The sequence below is a fragment of the Emydura macquarii genome, unplaced genomic scaffold (genome assembly GCF_026122565.2).
Source record: "Emydura macquarii macquarii isolate MOO-44397 ecotype Brisbane River unplaced genomic scaffold, CSIRO-AGI_Emac_v2 contig_2897, whole genome shotgun sequence".
Classification (NCBI taxonomy): Eukaryota; Metazoa; Chordata; order Testudines; family Chelidae; genus Emydura; species Emydura macquarii.
In genome coordinates this window covers 18,086,635-18,107,714 of record NW_027133034.1, presented here as the reverse complement: position 1 = coordinate 18,107,714, position 21,080 = coordinate 18,086,635, and the positions used below count along the sequence as shown (strand labels likewise).

Sequence of the window (21,080 nt, the reverse complement as noted above, 5' to 3'; positions counted from 1 at the left end):
AAGGTTTGGGCAGCTAACCTAGGACTTTCCTGTCACAGAGAATGAGATCAATAAACTTATTATGGCTTGTAAGGGGCCGGCAAGCCTCAAGAGACTCTTTGACGGTTATCCTCCTTGCATACCCCTGGAGATCCATGGGAATGGGAGGATGCCTCCCAGTACCTCTTTCCTTTTTTCCTATAGATATCAGGAGGTCTTCAGGAAGAAAGGTTTGGTGAAAACGGTGGTTAGGGGCAGTGCATTCTCCTGTTTTGCTAACCTGGCTCATTTTAGGAGATCTAGAGAGTGAAGAACTCCTAACTCTTCTCCATAAGGAAGATGGAGGTGATTTGGATGGGAAGAGGGAAACACTTTAATAAACTAGCAAGGATATTAACCTTACTCCTGTTTTGAGCTCTCACATCCTCTGATTATCAAGGAAGTGCAAAAGCCTCAGGATCCTACTGAACTCATTGCTGGTCCTAGATACGCAGATAACAGTAGTGCCAAGCATGGCTTCTACTTTCATCTTGCTGGGAGAGTACCTCTCACATGAGGTCCTAGCCACTGAGATCTGTTGTTCACCTCCTAGCTGATTACTGTAATTCACTGGGTTTTGAACTGAACAATGTTACATTGAAGCTCCAGTGTAAGCAGAATTCAGCAGCATGGCTCTTGAGCAAGAAAGACACTACAAATATAGCATACTGATGCCCAACTCTCCACTGGGTCTCCGCTTGGTACTGAAGACGGTTCCAAATACTGGTCCTAATATTTAAAGCCCGTAATGGAGTAGTGATTTTTGTTTTACAGACCTAGTTTTTATCCGCCAACAACCAAGACAGCTTTTCTCCATGGTAATGCTAACACTGATGGAGCCTAGGTTCGGACTCTCAAGAGCAGGGGCTGGAGGTTATTCCATGATAGGCCGCATCTATAGAATGGCTTACCAAGATTAAGGCTACAAGTTGTCATAGATGTTATGGATTACATGATTTTTCCTGACCTCTGCAACTTCAGCCCTGGGTAACAGGGCTTGGGCAGTCATTTCAGAAATGCAGAATTCCTTGAAATAAAGTCACTGCTTTTGTCATTGACAATGCTTCATATATGAATAAAACCTGGGAAAGAAGCCTCAAAGCACTTTTTCTGAATGCAGTGCACAGAACATGCACTGCACATCTTCTCATCTTAGTGGGCAATACCTGGAGAAGAAACATGTGGGAAGGAAATGAACTTGTCATTGTCATAAAATGGGCATTCACTGCCTGCCCTGCCTGCAAAGCACAGCTCCGTTCATTGTTTCAGGATAAAGGGAAAGTGGCTGCAATTCCACCTTCCCCATTAATCCCACAGTTGGAACAGCTGATTTGAAGTTGTCTGTTTTCATACCAGTCACCTGCAGGATTATGTGGGTTTTTTTGAGGAGGAGTGAGAACGAAGCTGTAGTTCATCTGTTGAAGATGTGGTCACTTTAAGTTAATCAATGGAAATAAAAGCAGATATTGCAGCAATTGAAGCATTTGCACCAAGAATAATAGCAACTGTCACTGCCTCCAAAAAAACAGAAATCAGATCGCATAAGGTGGCAAATGATTTGGCCAATGTTGCCAGTTGGGCAAAGTCCTTCAATGGCATGACAACCAGTTAGCTAAGAAAGCCCTTTGCGAAAACAGCAACAAATTCAAAGCCTACATGAATGGTTCTAAACAGTTTTGTTAACCCACTGCCAGTTTTTCAAACACCTGCTGAGCCTTTGATCCCAATCAGGCTAAATTTCTTGTCCTTGCGGCACTAAATGTATTTGAGTCTATTCCCATGTTTGAAGACAATGAGTTGGCAAAAGCCGAGTTTTGTAGCTATAGCCGTGCAGTTTCGGAAATGAAGTGCCTTCACGTTGTGGAATTTTGGTGCAACTTAAAAAATCACTTTCCAACTCTGGCTGTAATAGTTCTGAGGTGTTTATCTGTGCCCGTTAACAGTGTGGACTGTGGGAGATCATTTTTGTCTTACAAAGATATCTTGCACAATGACAGACACCCAATCAAAGCTGACAACCTGGCGATGTACAAAATGCTGTTTCAGAATCATGGAAAGCTCTAACTGTTAGTACATTATGATTTTACACTCTAACAATTAATCTTGTCAGTAGTCAAAATTATATCAGGTTTCATAGGAAATTTAAAAGCTTCTGTATTGATGTAGTGAAAACTGCATTACTGTGTGTATATTTCCATGATTTTATTGTTTATTGATCGCATTATGTCCATGACTTTTAATAAAAATACCTGTGACAAAATCTTAGCCTTAACCAAGATAAGATGGAGCCCAAAGTCAGGCTACACTACAGCAGACACCTCTCTGCAGCAGTCTTCTTACACTAATGAAAAACAGGAAAGACAGTGAAAGAAAAGGTACAGAAAAGGGAAGGGAAACAAGAAAAAATCTAAGTAAAAATGGTTACAAATAGGAAGGAGCTAAACCAGGGTTTTCTCAGATAAATGTAATGCAGGGTCAGCATTTTGTATTTGGCATCTTGATACCATGGTGGGTAAGTTAGAATTGAGAGTGCCAAAGATCTTCCTGCAGTTGAGGCATGAAGGAACTCGAATGGCATGGTTTATTTGGATCATTATTTCCCCTTCCGTGTGATTAACTGATGCACAAATGTCAGTACAAATAAAGTAGATATAATTCGGGACATAAACAGCTACAGCAAAAGCTGATTAGCTTGACGAACAACTTTTGGGAATATTGTTAACCTCATTTAAACAAAATCATTTATACAAATACATGGTATGATCTAAAACCAGCCATCACAAAACAAACTACATTAAAAAAATGCAAAGTAAACAAAAAAGATTGCAAACCTTTCAAACCTTATGAGTACTGTTACCAATTTTTTATTCTTCAATATGCTTGTTTCGCACTCACTTTATTAAAAGGTTGAAACTGCTTGAATGCTGGAACTGACAAACCTATACATAAATGATTAGGAATGCTGTGCTAGTAATTTCCAGTAGAACTCATCATTGAGTTTCCTTATAAGAACATCTCTCTCCACTTCGAAAGTTACTTAGACTTGTAAAACGCCTTTTTGAGCAATCTATTTATTCTTGAAGACAAATTGTCCAAGTCAATTCTGTTAACATTGTCACAGATTGGCACTTCTTATTGTAGATTGTGTCAGGTTCTGTAATGATTGCCTAGTATTTTGGCTGAGAGAAACATTTTGACCGTTACTGACTGCCAGTGACAATTTTTCCCTTAATTTAGGAATTCCTACTTCTTACTGAAGCCAGCTGGAAACAACTAAGGCATTACAGCACCTTCCTCAGCTGTTGGCCATGGGAATATGTATTCTCTCCAAAATATATATCTTTGGCAGGGAACAGATAGAAGGAATCTTGGGTAATCCTTGTGCATGCCAAATGTAAGGATTGTTATATTTAACACCTAGGTTTCAGTCCCTAAAATTATGTTTAAAAGAAGTTCAAAGGTAGGCCAGCTTTCATATAGAATGTGTAGTTTTCAGGCAACCCCCACCCCCCTTTAACAATAGCTTTTAACCATATTTATCCAAGATTTATTTATTTATTTATTTATTTATTTTTAGTAGAGGCTTTAACAGGAATGTTTTACATGACTTGCAGCTTGAACAGTTTTACAGTATCTTTAGGACTGTGTCCAAAATGCACAGATTAACAGCCACATAAAAAACTCTGACTGCATATTAGAACATTTAGTCTAAACCTACAAACACAGTTGTCTTGTGGGAATTTTTGCTAATCAGCTACATGGCCTCAAAATGTAGGTCACCTGAACAGTCAGAAGTAAGAAATAACTATCACTCCACAAAAATGAACTACAGTCTGTGCAAGTTTGACATTCTTTTTAAAAAAAAATAAATCCATAAGAGAGCATTTCCCAGTACATAGTAATGTAGAGTAGGTTGAAATTAAATGAGGATTTACAGAGGACACCAGCTGACCCTCCACACTTTACTAAGGAGTTGTTGAGAGTAGGGCCGTTTTATGTATAATTAATTTAATTATTTCATTAGAGATTTTGACTGCATAGATTTTGTGATTAAATTCATTACCTAACATATTAGCATGGAAGATATTGATAGTCATAAGTAGGAAATATATTTTGCTGTAATTTGAAGATCATTTTGTATTTTTAAACATAGAAAACTACTGCACAGTTTTGATAAGGTGCCTGAATTGCTGCTTAAAATTGACAGTTGCACATCTAATGGGTTGCACTTGCATCAGTTTGAATGTTTCTGATGAGAAGAAATAAGTAAGTGGAGTTAGGTTGGGAAGGAGGTTGAGAGAAGCTTGTTTTACATAAAGTGTATAGTGCATACATAGTATAGTATGTGTCAAAACTGAGGCCCAGATCTTCAGCCCTATGTCTGCTTTTGGCTGGTTTGCAGCATTGAAGAATCTTCTGGTGACATAGGGCCATCATAGCATCACCCATACCATCCACCCCCTTCCATGGCCAGGAGAAAAAGAAATGGCCAGGGCAACCTGTAAACTGTCACATGAGCACCCTGAGGATGCTCTAAAGTATGCCTGAGTTGAGGGGGGCACAGACCCAGCCCAGGATCAGGATGTGTAAACAGCACTTATTAGAAGCACAAAGAATCTGGTTCTTAGTCTGTGTGTTAGCAGATACAAATAATTCATATTTGTTTTAAATGCCATCCTGCATTGCTTTGTCACCATTTCTTGCAAATCAGATGATTGAGGTATATATATAATTTAGAATTTGATTAGACTGCTTGTTTTCAAGCTTCTTTTTGTTCTTTTATGATCCGATCAGTGAATTTCCAAAAACAGCACCATTTGACTTCTATGTATCTTATCTATCTGTGAATTCAGAGAACTATCTGCATATTTTTGACCAGAAATATATGTTTACAGCAACAGGAAAGTGACCTGGATTATTTTATGGCTCATGGATCATGAGCAGAATCTTTTTTACTGGTGATGATGTATGAAGCAGAAGGAGCACAGATTGATTACCAGATCCCAGGTTGAGTTTGCAGCACTGAATATGGAAGTCATTGACAGCAATTAAATGTGGATACCCACAATGCTGCATTTGCAGAACCATTTTTTAAATGAGTGATAGCGTTAAGAGTTTTACAAAATAAAAAAGTTAAAAATTAAGACAACTGTGACAAGACAAGGGAAGAACGGTTTTGTAGTTAAGGCCCAGGACAGAGAGTTGGAAAACCTGAATTCACAAAGAGCTATTATGGCCAACTTCTTTCTTGTAGCACATTGTAAGAGAAATGCATAGTATTTTGAACACAAAGTTTTCAAAACCATGATCATTAAAATAAACTTTATGCATTCTTATAAAACTGAGAAGAAAGCTGGTTTGTTTGTTTTTGTCTACCATCCAAAACATCTCAATTTATGTTCCACCAAAATGCAGCAAAGAGAAACTCCTCCTCTGATAGCCTGTAAAATTTTAAAAGACTTAAATCTTAGAAGTCATTGACATGTTGTGAAGAATAAAATCACAAGGATTTTTGGTCATTGTTAACATAAGGTGTCAATAACTACACTCCATGTGTTGAGTTATTTAGCATGTATGCATGTTGACCACTATCATAAACCAAAATATTTCTTACATCTGAACAGTAAATAGCCAGAGATTTCAGAAAAGGGAGTTCTATTGGGATTTTTTTCCCCTACAGACAATTTTAAAACAAAATATTAATGCAGAGTTGATGAGAGAGTCCTAGTTTGAGAAGATTCCAATTATAGACAGGACTGCTAGTATAGTCACTAGGTGCTTTGGTTCACAGTATTGGACCATATGCACTATATTGCACCATATTGCACTATTAAAAAGGAAAATACATTATATTTTTGGAATTCTACAGTAGCCCTCAATCTGATCTCATTTGCACTGTTTGTAGAGCAGTATACCTTCGTTTACTTTGACTTACAGCAGTGGAAGTGGGAGCAAAATCAGGCCCACTGACTGCACCTACATGATATCAGTATTGTATTTTATACCTGCCACAATTGCAGGGTGAGCTTTATAGCCCATTAGGCCATCTCTAGTGCACATTTCTCAGGTGACAGGCCTGACTTCTTTCACCTCTCTCAAAGGGTGGGAAACATAGCCTGCACAACTGCAGCATGCTTTCTGTGTTTTTGTCTGGTAGAGACTCATCTCTAGCCACTGATGATAACCCACATAACCCCGCCTCTTCCGTAGGCCAGCATCTTTAAGGTTTTACTATCCTCTATGATCCTAGATTTGGACTTGGGAGAATAAATTTCGCTAGCCCAATTGAATCCAAATAGGGGTATATGTCTTAGTTAATAGCTTCCCTGTTGTTTCTTCTAAGAACTCTTGGTATTCTGTATTATCTAATCTTTGCTGTTTTTTGTTTGTTTATTTTCTGTGGGTTTGCTCCTTACAGCCTTCTTTATTTAACTCTACTCAGACAGGCAAGTTAATATCACACAGTTGCAAATGCTATTTATAAAAGGAAACAAAAAAACTTAGATATTTCCCTCATTTTCCACAGTACTAATGTAGCTTCTTTACCATAGCAAACAGACCTGTAGAAATAGAGAACTATGCTATGTGGCTTACTTGAATGCTGTCTGAATAAAGTATATGTTTAAGTCATATCTAGATTTGTTGGATGAAGTAATTTACACCTGTGGCTAGTGAACCAAATCAGAATAGTACAGTTTTACTCCTGTTTTTGTGCCTATAGATGACTGCACAAAGTGCAAGGCAGGATCAGGTGCATTATCAGTACAGTTGAGCTCAGGCCACAAAGTTTGGACTTCTGCTCCAAAGACTAGAGTTGATATAGGGTTGATTTGAGTCCATCTCTAGTTAGGAGATGTATTTCAGGCAGGGCCGTATTATCTATTAGGCACAATAGGCACAGTGCCTAGGGCCTACGAAACTTTCAGGGCCTACGAAAAATAATTTATATATATATATTTTTTTTTATTTAAAAAACTATTTATTAATAGCTTAAAATCAAATTAGTTATTTCGGTCGGGGGGCCTACGAAGGTAAGTGTGCTTAGGGCCTATGAAGGTCTTAAAACGGCCCTAATTTCAGGGTATGTTAAATAAGGCATCGGAAACATATAGTGACTTGTTTAAGAATTAAGATTTAAATAAAAATGTTGTACAGGCTATGTGTGTCTTATCTACATGAATACAAAGTACTAGAGCCCATGGCATCTATTTACTTGCTTACAGGCTATGTGTGTCTTATCTACATTAATACAAAGTACTGGAGCCCATGGCATCTATAAAACTTTCAAGAACATTTAATAAAATATATAACTGCAAAAATATGGATGAAATAAAACTTCAGGATCTAGATCTAGCAGAGAGGGAACAAATGGCAACAATATATCATCATTTTGCTATGAAATTACACTTAAAACAATGGCACATATGTGACTGGATAATTAATGTACATATGTCTCATGAGATTCAGTGAATATAATGTCAGCAAAGGAGAAAGGGTGTGTTTCACCAGTTCAAATTAGATTTCATGTGCATCTCTGAGGCACTGCCCTAGTTTGCCTTCCAGGATTTTATTTCACAATCATTTTTATGGAAAAAGAAAGCTACTGTTTCTGTACTATTTTTTTTTTCTGACACCACTCACCTTGGCAACAGTAACATGGCAAGGCTGATTGGGCTTTGATGACACAGTTAGTTCTTTGTGCAAGTTTGTGTGTGTGGTATAACGTACTTGCATGCATCATGTCATTATGATAAGATTACTCCTATACCACTGTTTAGCTTCTATGGAGCCTAATCCTGAGTCCAAAGCCTGAAACGTTTTCGCCACACCTCCTACAGAACTTAGATAAATGGTTTGGCAAAGCTCTCCCCACCGCACCTCCAGATGGCACATATATTTCTTCCCAAATGTAGAAAGTGGTCCAGGTTGATATAATGTCAGACTAGCTCAGTTGAGCATGCTCAATCAGAGACATCAATGGAGTGGCAAATTAACATTTCCACAACCTATCAGTCTCAAAAGTCTGTGCTGTATCACATGATTCTTACTTGATCTGGCCACCACTTTGCTAAAGGATGTGTCCAGATTTTGGATCATAATAATCACATTCCACTGTGTGGAAGAATGTCTGTCTGCTGCCTATTTATGCTAGGAGTCATATGCTCTTGCTTTCAATCACACCTGATGTATTACGTTGTTCTGGTGGACATCACAGAGGAAACAACTGTTCAGGCTTTCTTTGCTGTGGTTGAGTGTCTCCTGCTTTCAACCATTGCCCAGTCTTGATTAGGCCCCAAAGGCTTGTAATTTGTTGGTGGCATGTGATATACAGGAGATCAGACTAGATGATATGGTGGTCCTTTCTGGCCTTAAACTCTATAACTATAACTCATTTACCAAATGAGTGAACAATTTTACAGTGTAGTGGCAGTTGCTAATATGAAATTGCCTTCATGCAGAGCACCAGTAGTGTTTGCTTTACTGTTACATATCTTGGCACAAAGGCATGACTTTCTACAGTACAGGTGCCATTTGAAGAGTACATAAGCTGCCTATCTACCACCATGGTCATGTTCTGTTGGCACCACTTCCATAGATTCCATATTATATCCATGGAGATTTGCCTCTTCCTCATGGCCTGTTGCAGGACTATACACATGAAAAGGTATGTTACAGTTAGTGTAGATGAAGCTCTTAAGTCCTTGATTCTCTCTCTTTTTGGGTTGGAGTCCTCTCTGATTGTGAATTTCTGCCATATATACGGTTGCCACATCTCTCCTGTTGTTTCCGCACTTTTAGTCCCTAATCAAGCTTCTTCTGTTTCTCTTTTTTTCTGTGTATTTTAGTGTGGTTTGATTTCCACTTTTCATTCTTATTTTCTTGTTACTGTTGTTTTAGGCCTCTCCTTCCCTCATGAATCTCTTCCTTTTTCTTCAGCATCTTCCCACACAGGACCGTCTCTCCTCTTTCTATTTCTCTCCCCTTTTCTCAGTTCCTCTTCACACTTTCCACTACATGGATCCCTTGAGCGTTGGAGGGAAGAAAAAAATCCATTGGGGTGCCTACACCTTTGCAAGAGCTGAGCAGAGGCATTTCAGGATTGGTGGGTGCTTGAAGAAAACATGAAGAGAAACCAGTAGACAGACTTAAAAAGAATCGGTATCCACCCTGCTCAGTGAGGGCAGCAATTTAGCAGTAGGGTTGGGAATATGGCAGGCTCTCCATCCTCCACTGCTCCTCTTCTCCAATCTCTGTGAGCATATTCTGTTGTTCCACCCATCTTTTTTTGCTACTTACTGAGGGCAAATTCAGAAACAGGGAGCTCAGAGGCTTCCTTTGCTTTGGTTTTCCACCACTCATGTGTGGCCCTGACTATAACAGGTAGATGGAACTAGTGTCCCACTCTGGCAAGGTTTCTTAGCCTTTTGGAGTAGGGGAAAAGGTGTGTAGAGGGGTGCTAGTCACTCGGCCCACTCTGGGTTAGAGGGAGGCCACACCACCTCACTCAATCACCGTCTGCTGACAGGAGGAATTAGCCAATAAACAGTCTATCAACCCTGGCCCTCAGGCAGGGCCAGATAAGTATGCAGTCTATGAGCTCTGTGCCTGTAGGCAGGGGCAGCACCAAACACTGGTGTATAGGGCTGCACACCAAAGCAGTTTAGGGGCTGAGGTAGAGGGGGAGCTGCCATCCCAGGGGGACACAGGGCCATCTGACTTCCCTGCAGTCTAACCCAGAGCCCTACCAGTGGAGGAGTGTTCTGCCACTGGGTCAGCGAGGAATCCAGCCATAATGCGCTGATTGTGCCTCTGGCTGCCTGGAGTCAGCTGCCCTGGACTACTTCCTACCCACCCCTCGGGGTGTATATGGGTCCACAGGGCATCCTCAGTCTCCTCAAGATAGGTGGCCAGTGGCAGTCCTGGTGGTTCCCCTACAGGCAAGGCTCTGGCAGGCAGGGCGTATCTATTTTTGGCAGCAGAGTCAGCAGCCTGGAGCAAGCAGGGTGCGTCTGTCTCCCGCACTGTCTCACCCACAACTGAGCAGGAGGTCCTGTCTTTTATACTGACTGTCGTGCCTACCCACTTCTGTGGGGGAGGAGCAAGGTTGGTGTGACTCTGCCCACCTGGGCATGGAAGGTGTCTCCTCCCCCTCTGGCTCAGAGGGAGGCAGAATACAACACAGGGTATAATCCATAGGTTGTGAATTGCTGCCATAAATATTAGACATTACCATATTTTCTAGTTCGCTTGTTCTTAATCTATTTAAATTTATGAAACTATGACTCTGCCTGAAATCCTGACCACACTGTTGTCAAAACTCCCATTGACCTCAGTGGGGTCAGATTTCACTCCAAGTTTTTACAGAAAAAACAGAATTCTGACATATGCCTTTCCTCCATCTTTTGTAGTGTTCCATTACCTGTGGCAAAGGAATGCAGTCCCGAGTAATCCAATGCATGCACAAGATCACAGGAAGACATGGCAATGAATGTTTTTCCTCAGAGAAGCCTGCAGCATACAGACCCTGCCATCTTCAACCCTGCAATGAGAAAATTAATGTAAACACAATCACATCACCCAGGTTAGGTAAGCAGAAAGCGCACGACTGTGCAGAAGTTAGCTTATTCTGTCTTTCCTTATGAAGGAAAATGATGGACTTGTGATTAAAAACACAGGACTGAAGCTCAGGAGATCTAGATCCTATCCTTATATCTCCTGTTGACTTATGGGCCACTGTAGGTATGCCATTTTTAACATCTCTGTGGCTCAGTTTTCCCATGTGTAAATTGCAGATAAAAATACTTTGCGGGGGTTTTATGAAGCTTAATTAAAAAAAGTTTGTGAAGCACAATGCTATTCATGGATGGGACGTGGTGTGGAATTCCATTGTATTATTGTTACTAAACATCAAAATGTAGATATATTTATATTGATTTTAGAAATTTATTTCAAACGGATTATTTTTCTGATTAATTGCATTTGTATATAGTTGAGAAAATATATAGTTTAGTATGGCAAAGTTTTCCAAACAACATTTGCATGGTCCTCACAGGACCAAGAAGGGCTTGGTTTAAGGAGCTTGTACAAATGGTTCCTTCTGCCAGTCTTTCACTAGGTCACTAAACCTGTCCATGATTATGTAGGATATGAGATTAAATCTTCAACATAAAGAGGTCTGAGACAAACTCACTGAGACCCTTTCAAAAGCACAAAGTTCCTCAACTTCTAGTTCCTATTAGAGAGTCTGGAAGAAATTCTACTACAAGTGTAGAGGGAGATCTGTTAACCCTACCAATTGTCCTCCAAGTAAAACCCTAGTGGAGTTTTGATTAGGGTCACATCATCAGCTCCATAGAAGGTCAGTCCGAGCCTTGAGCATGACTGGGGTGTATTCAAAGATTTGCTATAGGCCAGCACAACCTTTCCAGATGATTTTTTCAGAGCCCGTGTTAGGATAAACCCTCCTGTCAAATAGATTATTCCTGCATGGAAAGCAAATCTAATGTTTCAACCTGTTTGTAATCCTCCCTTTGAGCTAACGAAGGGAATTCCCCTTTGAAGTTTTAACCCTTAAAGCATTTTATGTAGTGCCCAAGGTCTCAGCTTGCTGGATGACTGAGATAACAGCTGTGGCTTACAGACCTCCTTATATAGGCAGAATTGTCCATGTTTTATCTGTCTTTGTTCACAATTGCCCAACACTATCAGCATTAGAAGACTGTCCTCCCTACACTGTGTCATTTTCCATCCAGTGAGACAGTCATCTCCATACCTCAGATGAATTTCTACTTACAGAAATACACAACATTGAAAGTTCAGGTTGATTTAAAATTTATTGACTTATTTTGAAGGCCTAAAGTGAGGGAGCCCCATAAGGCTGAGTTATCTGAGGAGATCAGAAGGTGTAGCACTAGTGCATGTAATCTCAAAGTCAGCCTTAGCCAATAGGAGTTAGGGCCCGTTCAACCAGATGCATAGAGACAATGCTTCCCTTGAGTAGGTCTGCCACTTGGACCTACAGTCATACTGTTACATACTGTTATAGACACCCATGCTTCTTCAGGTATAGCTTTTGACTTCTATTCTGGTTTCTGGTTTTGAAGTATCTCATATGTTTTTTCCCTCAATGGAAGGAGAGCTGCACAGATCTTATCTAATTTGAGCCTAACCTTGTCACTTCAAGGAATTCCTAATTTAGTGTTTCTTTGGCCTGGGTCTATCTCTAATGCCCCATTCTGCTGTTCTTTATATTTTAATGTTATTTGCACATTTCATTATATTATATATTTGTATTTTTAATAGTGCTTGGAGTCTCTGTAACAGGGTGGCTTGCCCCTTAAGGGTTGGAGGGCTGAAGCTAGTCAACCCTCATTACGAAAGTGGCACACCTTGGTTGGATCAGGGAATTCCTTACAAAGAGCAGCAGGAAATTGCAGGGTGTGACTAATAGAAGGAAGCCAGAGCCCAGGGGCTAGCTAGAAAGGCCTGGCAGCTTCAGGTTGAGCAGACTGGAACAGAGGGAGAGCTCTGTGGGTTTGTCTACACAGCAAAGGAAACCCACAGCTGGTCCGTGCCAGCCGACTTGGGCTCACGGGGTTTGGACCGTGAGGTTGTTTCATTGTTTGTTGTATAGATTTCTGGGCTCGAGTCGTAGCATAGGCTCTGGGACCCTGCCTGATCATGGTCAGCTGACAGAGTTGTGTAGGCATTATGGCGTGATGAGTCTTAAGGAGGGATTTTTAAGGAGAATAAGTTAGTGGCTTTTTAGATACTGAAGAGGAGTGCATAAGCAGTTGTGAGGAAGTAAGTGCAAAGGTTTTTTCCACAGAATGGTTTTGAATGGTGGGAACACTGGCAGAATGAAGGTGGTAATCACTGGCATGAAGAGTTAATGGAACAGTTAGGTAGGGTTGCGCTAAGCCATAAAGGGCCTTAATGGTAAAGAAGAGAAGCTTGTGTTTGACACAGTAGAGGAGGAGGGACTCAGAGGTGGTATGATCAAAGTGATGAGTCAGGAAGATAATTTTAGCAACATCATTTTGAATGGACTTGAGGGGGTTGCCGTTGGCCAGACTGCAGTAATAAAGATATGAGATGATCAGGGCTGGCCGGGCTGCACTGTCCTAGTCCTGAAATCTATCAATCTCTCTCTGTGGATTGTCATTACTAATGTATTGCAGTGACCATTTTTCTAGATAAAAGATATTTGCTTTATTTATGTCTGAGTGAGACTTTCTAACTGTTTTTGCAACTATTAGCTTGAAATTGTGCCTTCTTATATGCGTACAGCATTCGTGACAGGAAAGCTGTTGGGTCAACTTAGCTGACCCTCAGAAATTCTACTTGTTAAAATATTGGCAACATGTCACCAAGATAGGATTTTTTCCTGTTAAAAAAATAAACTAGCTTCACCCCAACCAATACTTCCCCCTGACAGAACCCCAGTGCCCTCCCAGTTTCCTTTTCTCTCTGCTGCCTCCCTCAGAAGTGTCCCAGCACCCTATCTCCATTCCTGCTGGTCACTTCCTTATCAGCTCCCCTAGCATCTGCTCTCACCCAGTCCTCCTTTTGGTTCCTGACCTAATGGAGCAGGGAGGTGGGTTGTGTCAGATGCCCTTAGATACCCTTAAGGACACCTTTGCTACCTGATTCTTTACTAACAAATTCAATAACAAGCAGTAATAGAATGAATGAATATTATACTCTGTCTCAGTTATCAAATGAACTATTTGAATGTGTAGGCATATAGTTATGTTTTTTGTATGTTGTTTCACAGCTGCTTTAACATTCAAGTGCCTGGGAGACCAGTGGCCTGTATACTGCAGAGTGATACGAGAGAAGAACCTCTGTCAGGACATGAGGTGGTATCAACGTTGCTGTGAGACATGCAGGGACTTTTATGCGCAAAAAATGCAACAAAAGAGTTGACCTCTGGCAGGCTGGCTGGCTCTCAGCTCTTTGCAATCTCATTATTTATACACACACACACACACACACACACGCTTCTTCAGACCAAATATTATCAGATTACATATAATTTAATCAAATTAATTTATTTTTGCCTGCCAGACATGCTTTATTGTTTTGGTTAGACATCCTTCGTGTTTTATCCTCTGAGGTTTTCATTATTATTATATGAATAATTTTGGATACATATATCAGAATTTTTTTAAAAAATAGTATTTTAAATGTTTATGTTCCATAGGGTCATCTCTCTGTTGCCAAAAAAAAAAAAAAAAAACCCCTCATATTATCTTGAATTTATTTTAATTTAGCTGAATAGTTTTGCTGTATATGGAAATAAAGCCAACTTTTTTTAAATAATTTTTTGGCATTCAGAGTCAGAATGACCTTGTTTATTTTGCAACAGATGTTGAGGTGACTAAGCTAACATTGTTGAACAGGTTATTACAGAATGTATTGTGAAATCAGTTGCTCTTTGATTTAGGGACATACTGTAGGAGAGAATCTACTGTAACATAATCTATTATAAACAAAAAAAAAATCAAAATAGTGATGTAGGGATTTTGATCATGCTCATGAACACATACTTGAACACAAGTATTGAATCAATGAAACACTGTAGAGATTTACACTGAATCACTGTTGCACTGTTTGAGGTAGTGTAGAGAAACACAAGTTCTAGAATTGGTACCATCCTATGAAACCACATGCCTGTACTGTTTTAACATGTCACTTGATTTTAAATGTTTTTTACAAAAGACCCATGCCTTTGTCTGTCCTCTTTGCAATTCTACAAATGGAAGAGTCCTTGTTCCTGACACTTGTATGCATAATTTGTTAAACTTTTTCCAGTTCTTTGTTGATGACTTAGAAGATAGCTTTGTGATAATGCTTTAGTTTCATCTTTGTTTTGTAAAAGTCTTTATACAAATAAAATGTTTTACAGTTTTGTGAAACATTATGAAACAGCTAAAATTTTCCTTATGAGAAAATATTGTACATGATTCACATGATTTTTACATTTTCAATAAAAAAAATAAAACCTCTTTCTTACTTTTTTTGTATTTTTCCGATTTTGTGCATCTGAAATGTTACTGGGGTTCTTTCCTTTTTTAAAAAAACCAACTGTATGTCAGCACTAGTTGTGTGAGGACGAGTCCTCCTCCCCTCTATACTGCAAGCAGCATAAATGGGCTCTAAAAGCTCTGGAACTGGGGGAGAAGTCCCACAGCACCAGGGCAGAGGAAGACAGCTATAGGCTGTCTCCTGAAAACCCCTTTGCAAACTGAGGGTAGGAAAAATGTGTTGGACACAGGAGTGGTTGGAGCTGCAAACGTAGCTGCTATCCACAGGCAGTCGGGGTTGCACAAAAAAATTGCCTTTGGGCTGACACCAAGGACGGAAAGTTTCAGAGGCAAATGAGTGAAATCAGGAGTTAATATCTAAGTTTAGCTGCAACCTTAGCTACAGCTTTCATTTATTCAATGGCTGTAATACTTGATTATTAGATGCATGTGCAGTCTGCAACTTGGACGTCTATGTGTTTGCCTACTGTAAATGCTGCATATTTCCTTCTTTGGATGAATTTAAAAGCAAGTGAAGTATATTTTTAAAGTATATATATTTGTATTTAAGCCCTTCCTATAATTCAAAGAAACAATACAGATCAATGTCATTTTGCTGGAAAAATATGGAGAAGGTGCTTTTTAGAATGTGCTAGGTTTGTATTGTTGCCTTGCACTGTATTGCCACTCCAAAGAGTGCACAGAGATGACTGACAGCTGAAAGCACTTTCCACATGTGTTCAGTGAGGCAGCTGTAGGCTTCCACCAGTAAATACTCACAGCAGAATTTACTCAGTTCTTCTAACAATCCCTCTGTATTAAAGACTTTTCCTTCCAATCTGATGAATATATATATAACACTTCAGCCTATGTCAACTAACCAAGTTCAGCTGGACAATAAGGGTTAAATTCACTCCTATTCAGAAGGGCCAGCAAAGGCCTTCATGCTAATTAAATCCCATTTAAACCCTATTTTGACTGATTAAGTGGGATTTAAGTATTGCCTAGGACTTGTACTAGCCTGCGCAGGAGGGAATTTCATCTCCAATGCACAGTGATAAAGCACAAAAGTCCAACAATTAGTACTTATTCCACCTTTCTGACAGGTAAAGTTCTCCTGGAATTTTAGTTGCATGTCACTTTCTCTGGAGGAGCATTTCCTTTCATTTTCATCCTCAATGAGTACTACAGAAGCAGTGTCCTTTAGGTAATTTCTATGCAAAAGGATATCCCGTAAAAAGAAAGGTAAATTAAACACTGAATGTAGAATAGCAAATTAGAGTTCAAAATATAATAATAAAAAAAAAAAAACCTTAACAATGTCAACATCCACATCTCAGCAACCTGGAGAAACCGATGACTGGGAGACACGGCTGAGGATGTATGTGCTCCTGAAAGATGGTATGGTCCTGTCTATCCAGGCATTTAACAGCAATAATCACCACACTCTCTGAAGTCCCCATGATAAATAGAGCAACATAGCACTGTACAACTGTCAAATTAAATCAATAAATTCATGAATATCACACACTGTAATCTAGCAGTATATTCTATTACATAAGAATGGCTATACTGGGTCAGATCAATGGTCCAGCTAGTCCAGTATTTGGTCTTCTGACAGTGACTAATATCAGGTGCTTCAGAGGGACTGATCAGACCAAGTACTCTTCAAGTGACCCACCCCCCACTCCCAGCTTCTGCAGACAGAGGCTAGGGCAGTGTTTCTCAAGTGGTGTTCCGCGAAACCCCAGGGTTCCGCGGGAACACTGTTAGAGTTCTGCAAGCAGCTGTTTCCGCACCGCCGATCAGCTGTTTTCCGCGCCGCTGAAAAAGGGAAGATGTCCTGGATTTTTCGGCGGAGGGCATCAAGTGTAAGTGTAATGTAAGTGTAATTTAATTGAGAAATGCTGATGCTTGCTTATTTCGACATTTTAAGACTGTTAAGAGTTTGGGTGGTTCTGCAATTATTTATGGAGTTCAAAAGGATTCCATGGCCAAATTTAATTGAGAAACACTGGGCTAGGGAAACTTCAGAGCATGGTTGTGCATCCCTGCCCAAGCTGGTTAATAACCATTAATGGACCTATCCTCCATGAATTTTAGTTCTTTTTTTAACCCTGATATAGTCTTGGCTTTCAACATCTTTCTGGCAGAGTTCCACAGGTTGACTGTGCGTTGTGTGAAGAAATACTTCCTGTTGTTTGTTTTAAACCTGTTGTCTATTAATTTCATTTGGCATATCCTTAGTTCTTGTGTTATGAGAAGGAGTAAACAATATTTCCTTATTTTCTCCACACCAGTCATGACTTTATAGACCTCTATCATATCCTCCCTTCCTCGTCTCTTTTCCACGCTCAAACACCTCACTCTTATTAATCTCTCTTCACATGGAAGCAGTTCCTCACTCCTAATCTTTTGTTGCCCTTTTTGGTACTGTTTCCAATTCCAATATATCTTTTTTTGAGATGGGGCAACCAGAACTGTATGCAGTATTCAAGATGTGGGCGTACTATGGATTTATATAGAGGCCATGTGATAGTTTGTCTTATTATCCATCCCTTTCCTAATAATTCCCAATATTGTGATAGCTTTTTTGACTGCCAGTGCACACTGAGTGGATCTTTTCAGAGAACTATCCACAATGACTCAAGATGTCTTTCTTGAGTGGTAACAGCAAATTTAGATCCCATCATTTTATATGTATAATTAGGATTATGTTTTCCAATGTGCATTACTTTGCATTTATCTCTACTGAATTTCATCTGCCATGTTATTGCCCAGTCACCCAGTATTTTCAGATTCCTTTGTAGCTCTGTGCAGTCTGGCCTTAACCATCTTGAGTAGTTTTGTATCATCTGCAAATTTTGCCACCTCACTGTTTACCACTTTTTCCAGATCATTTATGAATATGTTGAACAGTATAGATCCCAGTACAGACTGTTGGGGTACACCAATATTAGTCAGTTTTCAGAATGTAGAGAGGCAATTTATTGCTACCGTTTATTGCTGATCTTTTAACCAGTTACTCATTCATGCATAAGCAGGATCTGAATGAGCGCTCCCTTGCTGAGCTGGCTGCGGGGAGGGAAACTGGCTTCAGGGCCAGACTGTATTTGCATGAGCACACCCACCCTGCCTAGGTGCTCAGCATGATGGCACTGCTTTGCCCAAAATGATTGCTTTGACTGGTGTTGGGTTACAAATCACGTTAGTGTTAAATGCAGGGATGATGAAATGTTGTTCTCCTTATTGTATGAGCAAAGGGCAGCAGAACTGTGTTTAGCCTGTCCTGACTGAGCTGAACTCGGTAAGCAGGGGCTTGGCTGCAGACCCCCTGTGAAAGATAGACGGGGATGGGTATAAGTAACCCTACCCAGAGGTATGGGCTTTGCTTAAGAGCCCTAGACATGGTTTGACCTGCTCCGCCCCACTGTTCAAAGATAGAGCTAATTAAGACTCCATTAAGATTCTTTTGTTTTGTTAAGTGATCATGAGAGCTGAAATCACGTGCAATGGGGCAGTGTTCCTGCCCAGATGACAGTTAAGAGCTGAAAATCACTGTGAAACGCAAGCACCTGACTTGCAGAGGTCGCCGTAGAGAAGCAGATGGCAGCAGAAGGTGACAGTGTCCATCGGAGCAGATGGCAGGGCAGCCATTGGAGCAGAGCGGCCGGCAGAGCAGCCAGTAGAGTAGATGGCAGGGTGGCTGGCAGAGCAGCAGCTGGCCAGCAGGGCAGACCAACATACTCTGGGTGTGGGGGTTTTGCTCATGGTTTTGTGTGTGTGAATCCTGCTTGCAGCTTTTTCCTAAGTTAATGCTGGGTTACTTTCCCCCCTCATTTATTTTAATTAAAAGTCTCTTTTCTACACTCAGTCTCTGTGCTTACAAAAGGGAAAGTATTGCCTCTAGAGGTGCCCAAGGGCTGGTGTGTAATTGTCCCAGGTAACTGGGTAGGGGCTCGAGCTGGTTTTGTGTTGTACTGTTGAAAGGAACCCCTACATATTGAACCTGGCTGTTGTTTGCTGCCAACTCCAACTGGCAGAAAGTTTACATCTGAGGACCTTCCCTCTTATCCCCTGACAGCCTACTTTTCTTAAGAACCTTTGGTCAAAGGCTTTCTGAAAAGCTAAGTACACACATGCATTAGATCACCCTTGTCCACATGCTTGTTGACCCCCACAAAGAATTCTAATAGATTGGTGAGGCATAATTTCCCTTTACAAAAACCATGTTGACTCTTCCCCCAACAAATCATGTTCATCTATGTGTCTGATAAGTCTGTTCTTTTCTGTTCTGTTCTAGCATTCCATGGCTTCCCCATAAAGCCTTTCAATGACTCAAACAAAAATGCAAATGTGGTATGCTAGAGCACTCTTTGGAGCATCAGGAAAGATGGTTTAAGCCCTTCCCTTCCAAGGAGGTAGTAGTATGAGAATCCAGCTATGACCCTTCTGTGCCTAGGGCAGCCACCTGAGAATGCCAAGGTTAGGGCAGGCTTTAAAAAGGGAGCAAATTCTCCCTACACTGGTGGGTGGCACTGAAGCCAGACTTTCCAACCAGCCACAAACTGTGCTTTTGATTCCCCCAAACCGGTTATCAAGAAGCCAGTATACAAATACACACAGCCCCCTTTACTGCATTCCAGTCTCTGGCTTCCCAACAAGCCACTAGGTCCAGTATAGAGACCAGTTATTTAAACTCTATGCTCTTTCCTAAAAAGGTTCCCTCTGACCCCAGAGGGTCAACCACAGTACCAGATCAATATAAGTTTGGAACTAACTTAACTAACTAAGTAACTAAAACTAAAGGTTTATTATAAAAAGAAAGAAACAAACCATGAGAGAAACATTGAAGGGTCAAAGAAAATCAGATACATACAAATGATTGAAAGTCCATATACATCAAGTTTCTGGGAGAATTGTGGAGTTGCAGGCTTGTACAGTTCCTCTGGCATACATCCAGTATCTGGATGGGTCTTAGTCCTTCGGTTCAGTTGAAAGTGAATTGATCCAGAAGTAGGTATGTGTCTGTAGCTGAACAGGAACAAAAGATAAAATGGAGTCCCCAGGCCTTTGCCTTATATACCTCCTGGCCCTGGCCATGCTATTTGTGGAGTTTTACAGGAACCAAAATGGAGTCCAGAGTCACATGGGCCAGTCCTGGTGACTCATAAGGTATATCCCTGGCTTCTCCCCCTGGGCCCCTTGCACCTGTGAGTGTCTCAATGGGCCATTAAGCGGGCTATTGTTCTGCTGCCATCCTGTCTGAGTCATTACCCAGTCAGCACAATTTGAAATGCTGATATATCAAACATATCCATAACTTCCATTACATATATCACATATAAACATAAGTATTATCATTTTACCTAATACATTTTAACCTTTCTAACAGTACCTGACATGGCATTTCTCACACGAATTATTATGATTAATGTTAAACCTATACTAAACACCCCCCCCCCCCCCCAATCCAGCCAGTGTGACACCCCCAACGCGAGACTGGTGTAGAAGGGAGTAATCAGAGCTCCTGAATACACCTCAAGGGCCCCCGGATCCAGCCAGCGTGACACCAGGCAGCATGAAGTAACAAGTGCTGCTTTTAGGGCTACAGTGAATGACTAATTGACCAAATTCTGAATAACTGCATTCTGCTAAAACCAAATTAGAAGCTGAATAGCAGATAGAGCAATAAATGATTCTGTTCCATGTTGTATTTGATCATTCATCACAACCAGCCATGCTGTAGGTACTTCAGGGAGGGAGCAACACCTCTTCCCAACTATGTAACTTCACAGAGATATTTGAAAAATTATTTAGTCAAGCCAAATTTCAGAGTTAAAGAAGTGCCATTTTGTTCAGAGTAATGATTTCAGTACAGCTTGAGCTGCTCTGCAAGTCAGATCATTTCAAACTGTACCTTTACAACAAAGAAAGTGTCTGGGGCTCTGTTTAGTATTTATATAGGTCCCAGTCCTGCAAAGTGACTAATTGCTACTGCTTGGTTAAATGGGAGCTGAGGGTCCTCATAGG

The 21,080-nt window shown here is 40.5% G+C and overlaps 1 protein-coding gene across 1 annotated transcript in view; it reads left to right on the top strand.

Moving 5' to 3' along the window:
• ADAMTS19 (ADAM metallopeptidase with thrombospondin type 1 motif 19) overlaps positions 1-14,254 on the top strand; it is a 246,485-nt gene extending 232,231 nt beyond the window's left edge. The window contains exons 22-23 of the mRNA XM_067568938.1: positions 10,428-10,605; positions 13,796-14,254. Coding sequence (XP_067425039.1) covers positions 10,428-10,605; positions 13,796-13,947 — 330 coding nt within the window. The 3' untranslated portion in view covers positions 13,948-14,254. The remainder of the gene's footprint in view (positions 1-10,427; positions 10,606-13,795) is intronic.
• The last annotated feature ends 6,826 nt before the right edge of the window (positions 14,255-21,080 follow it).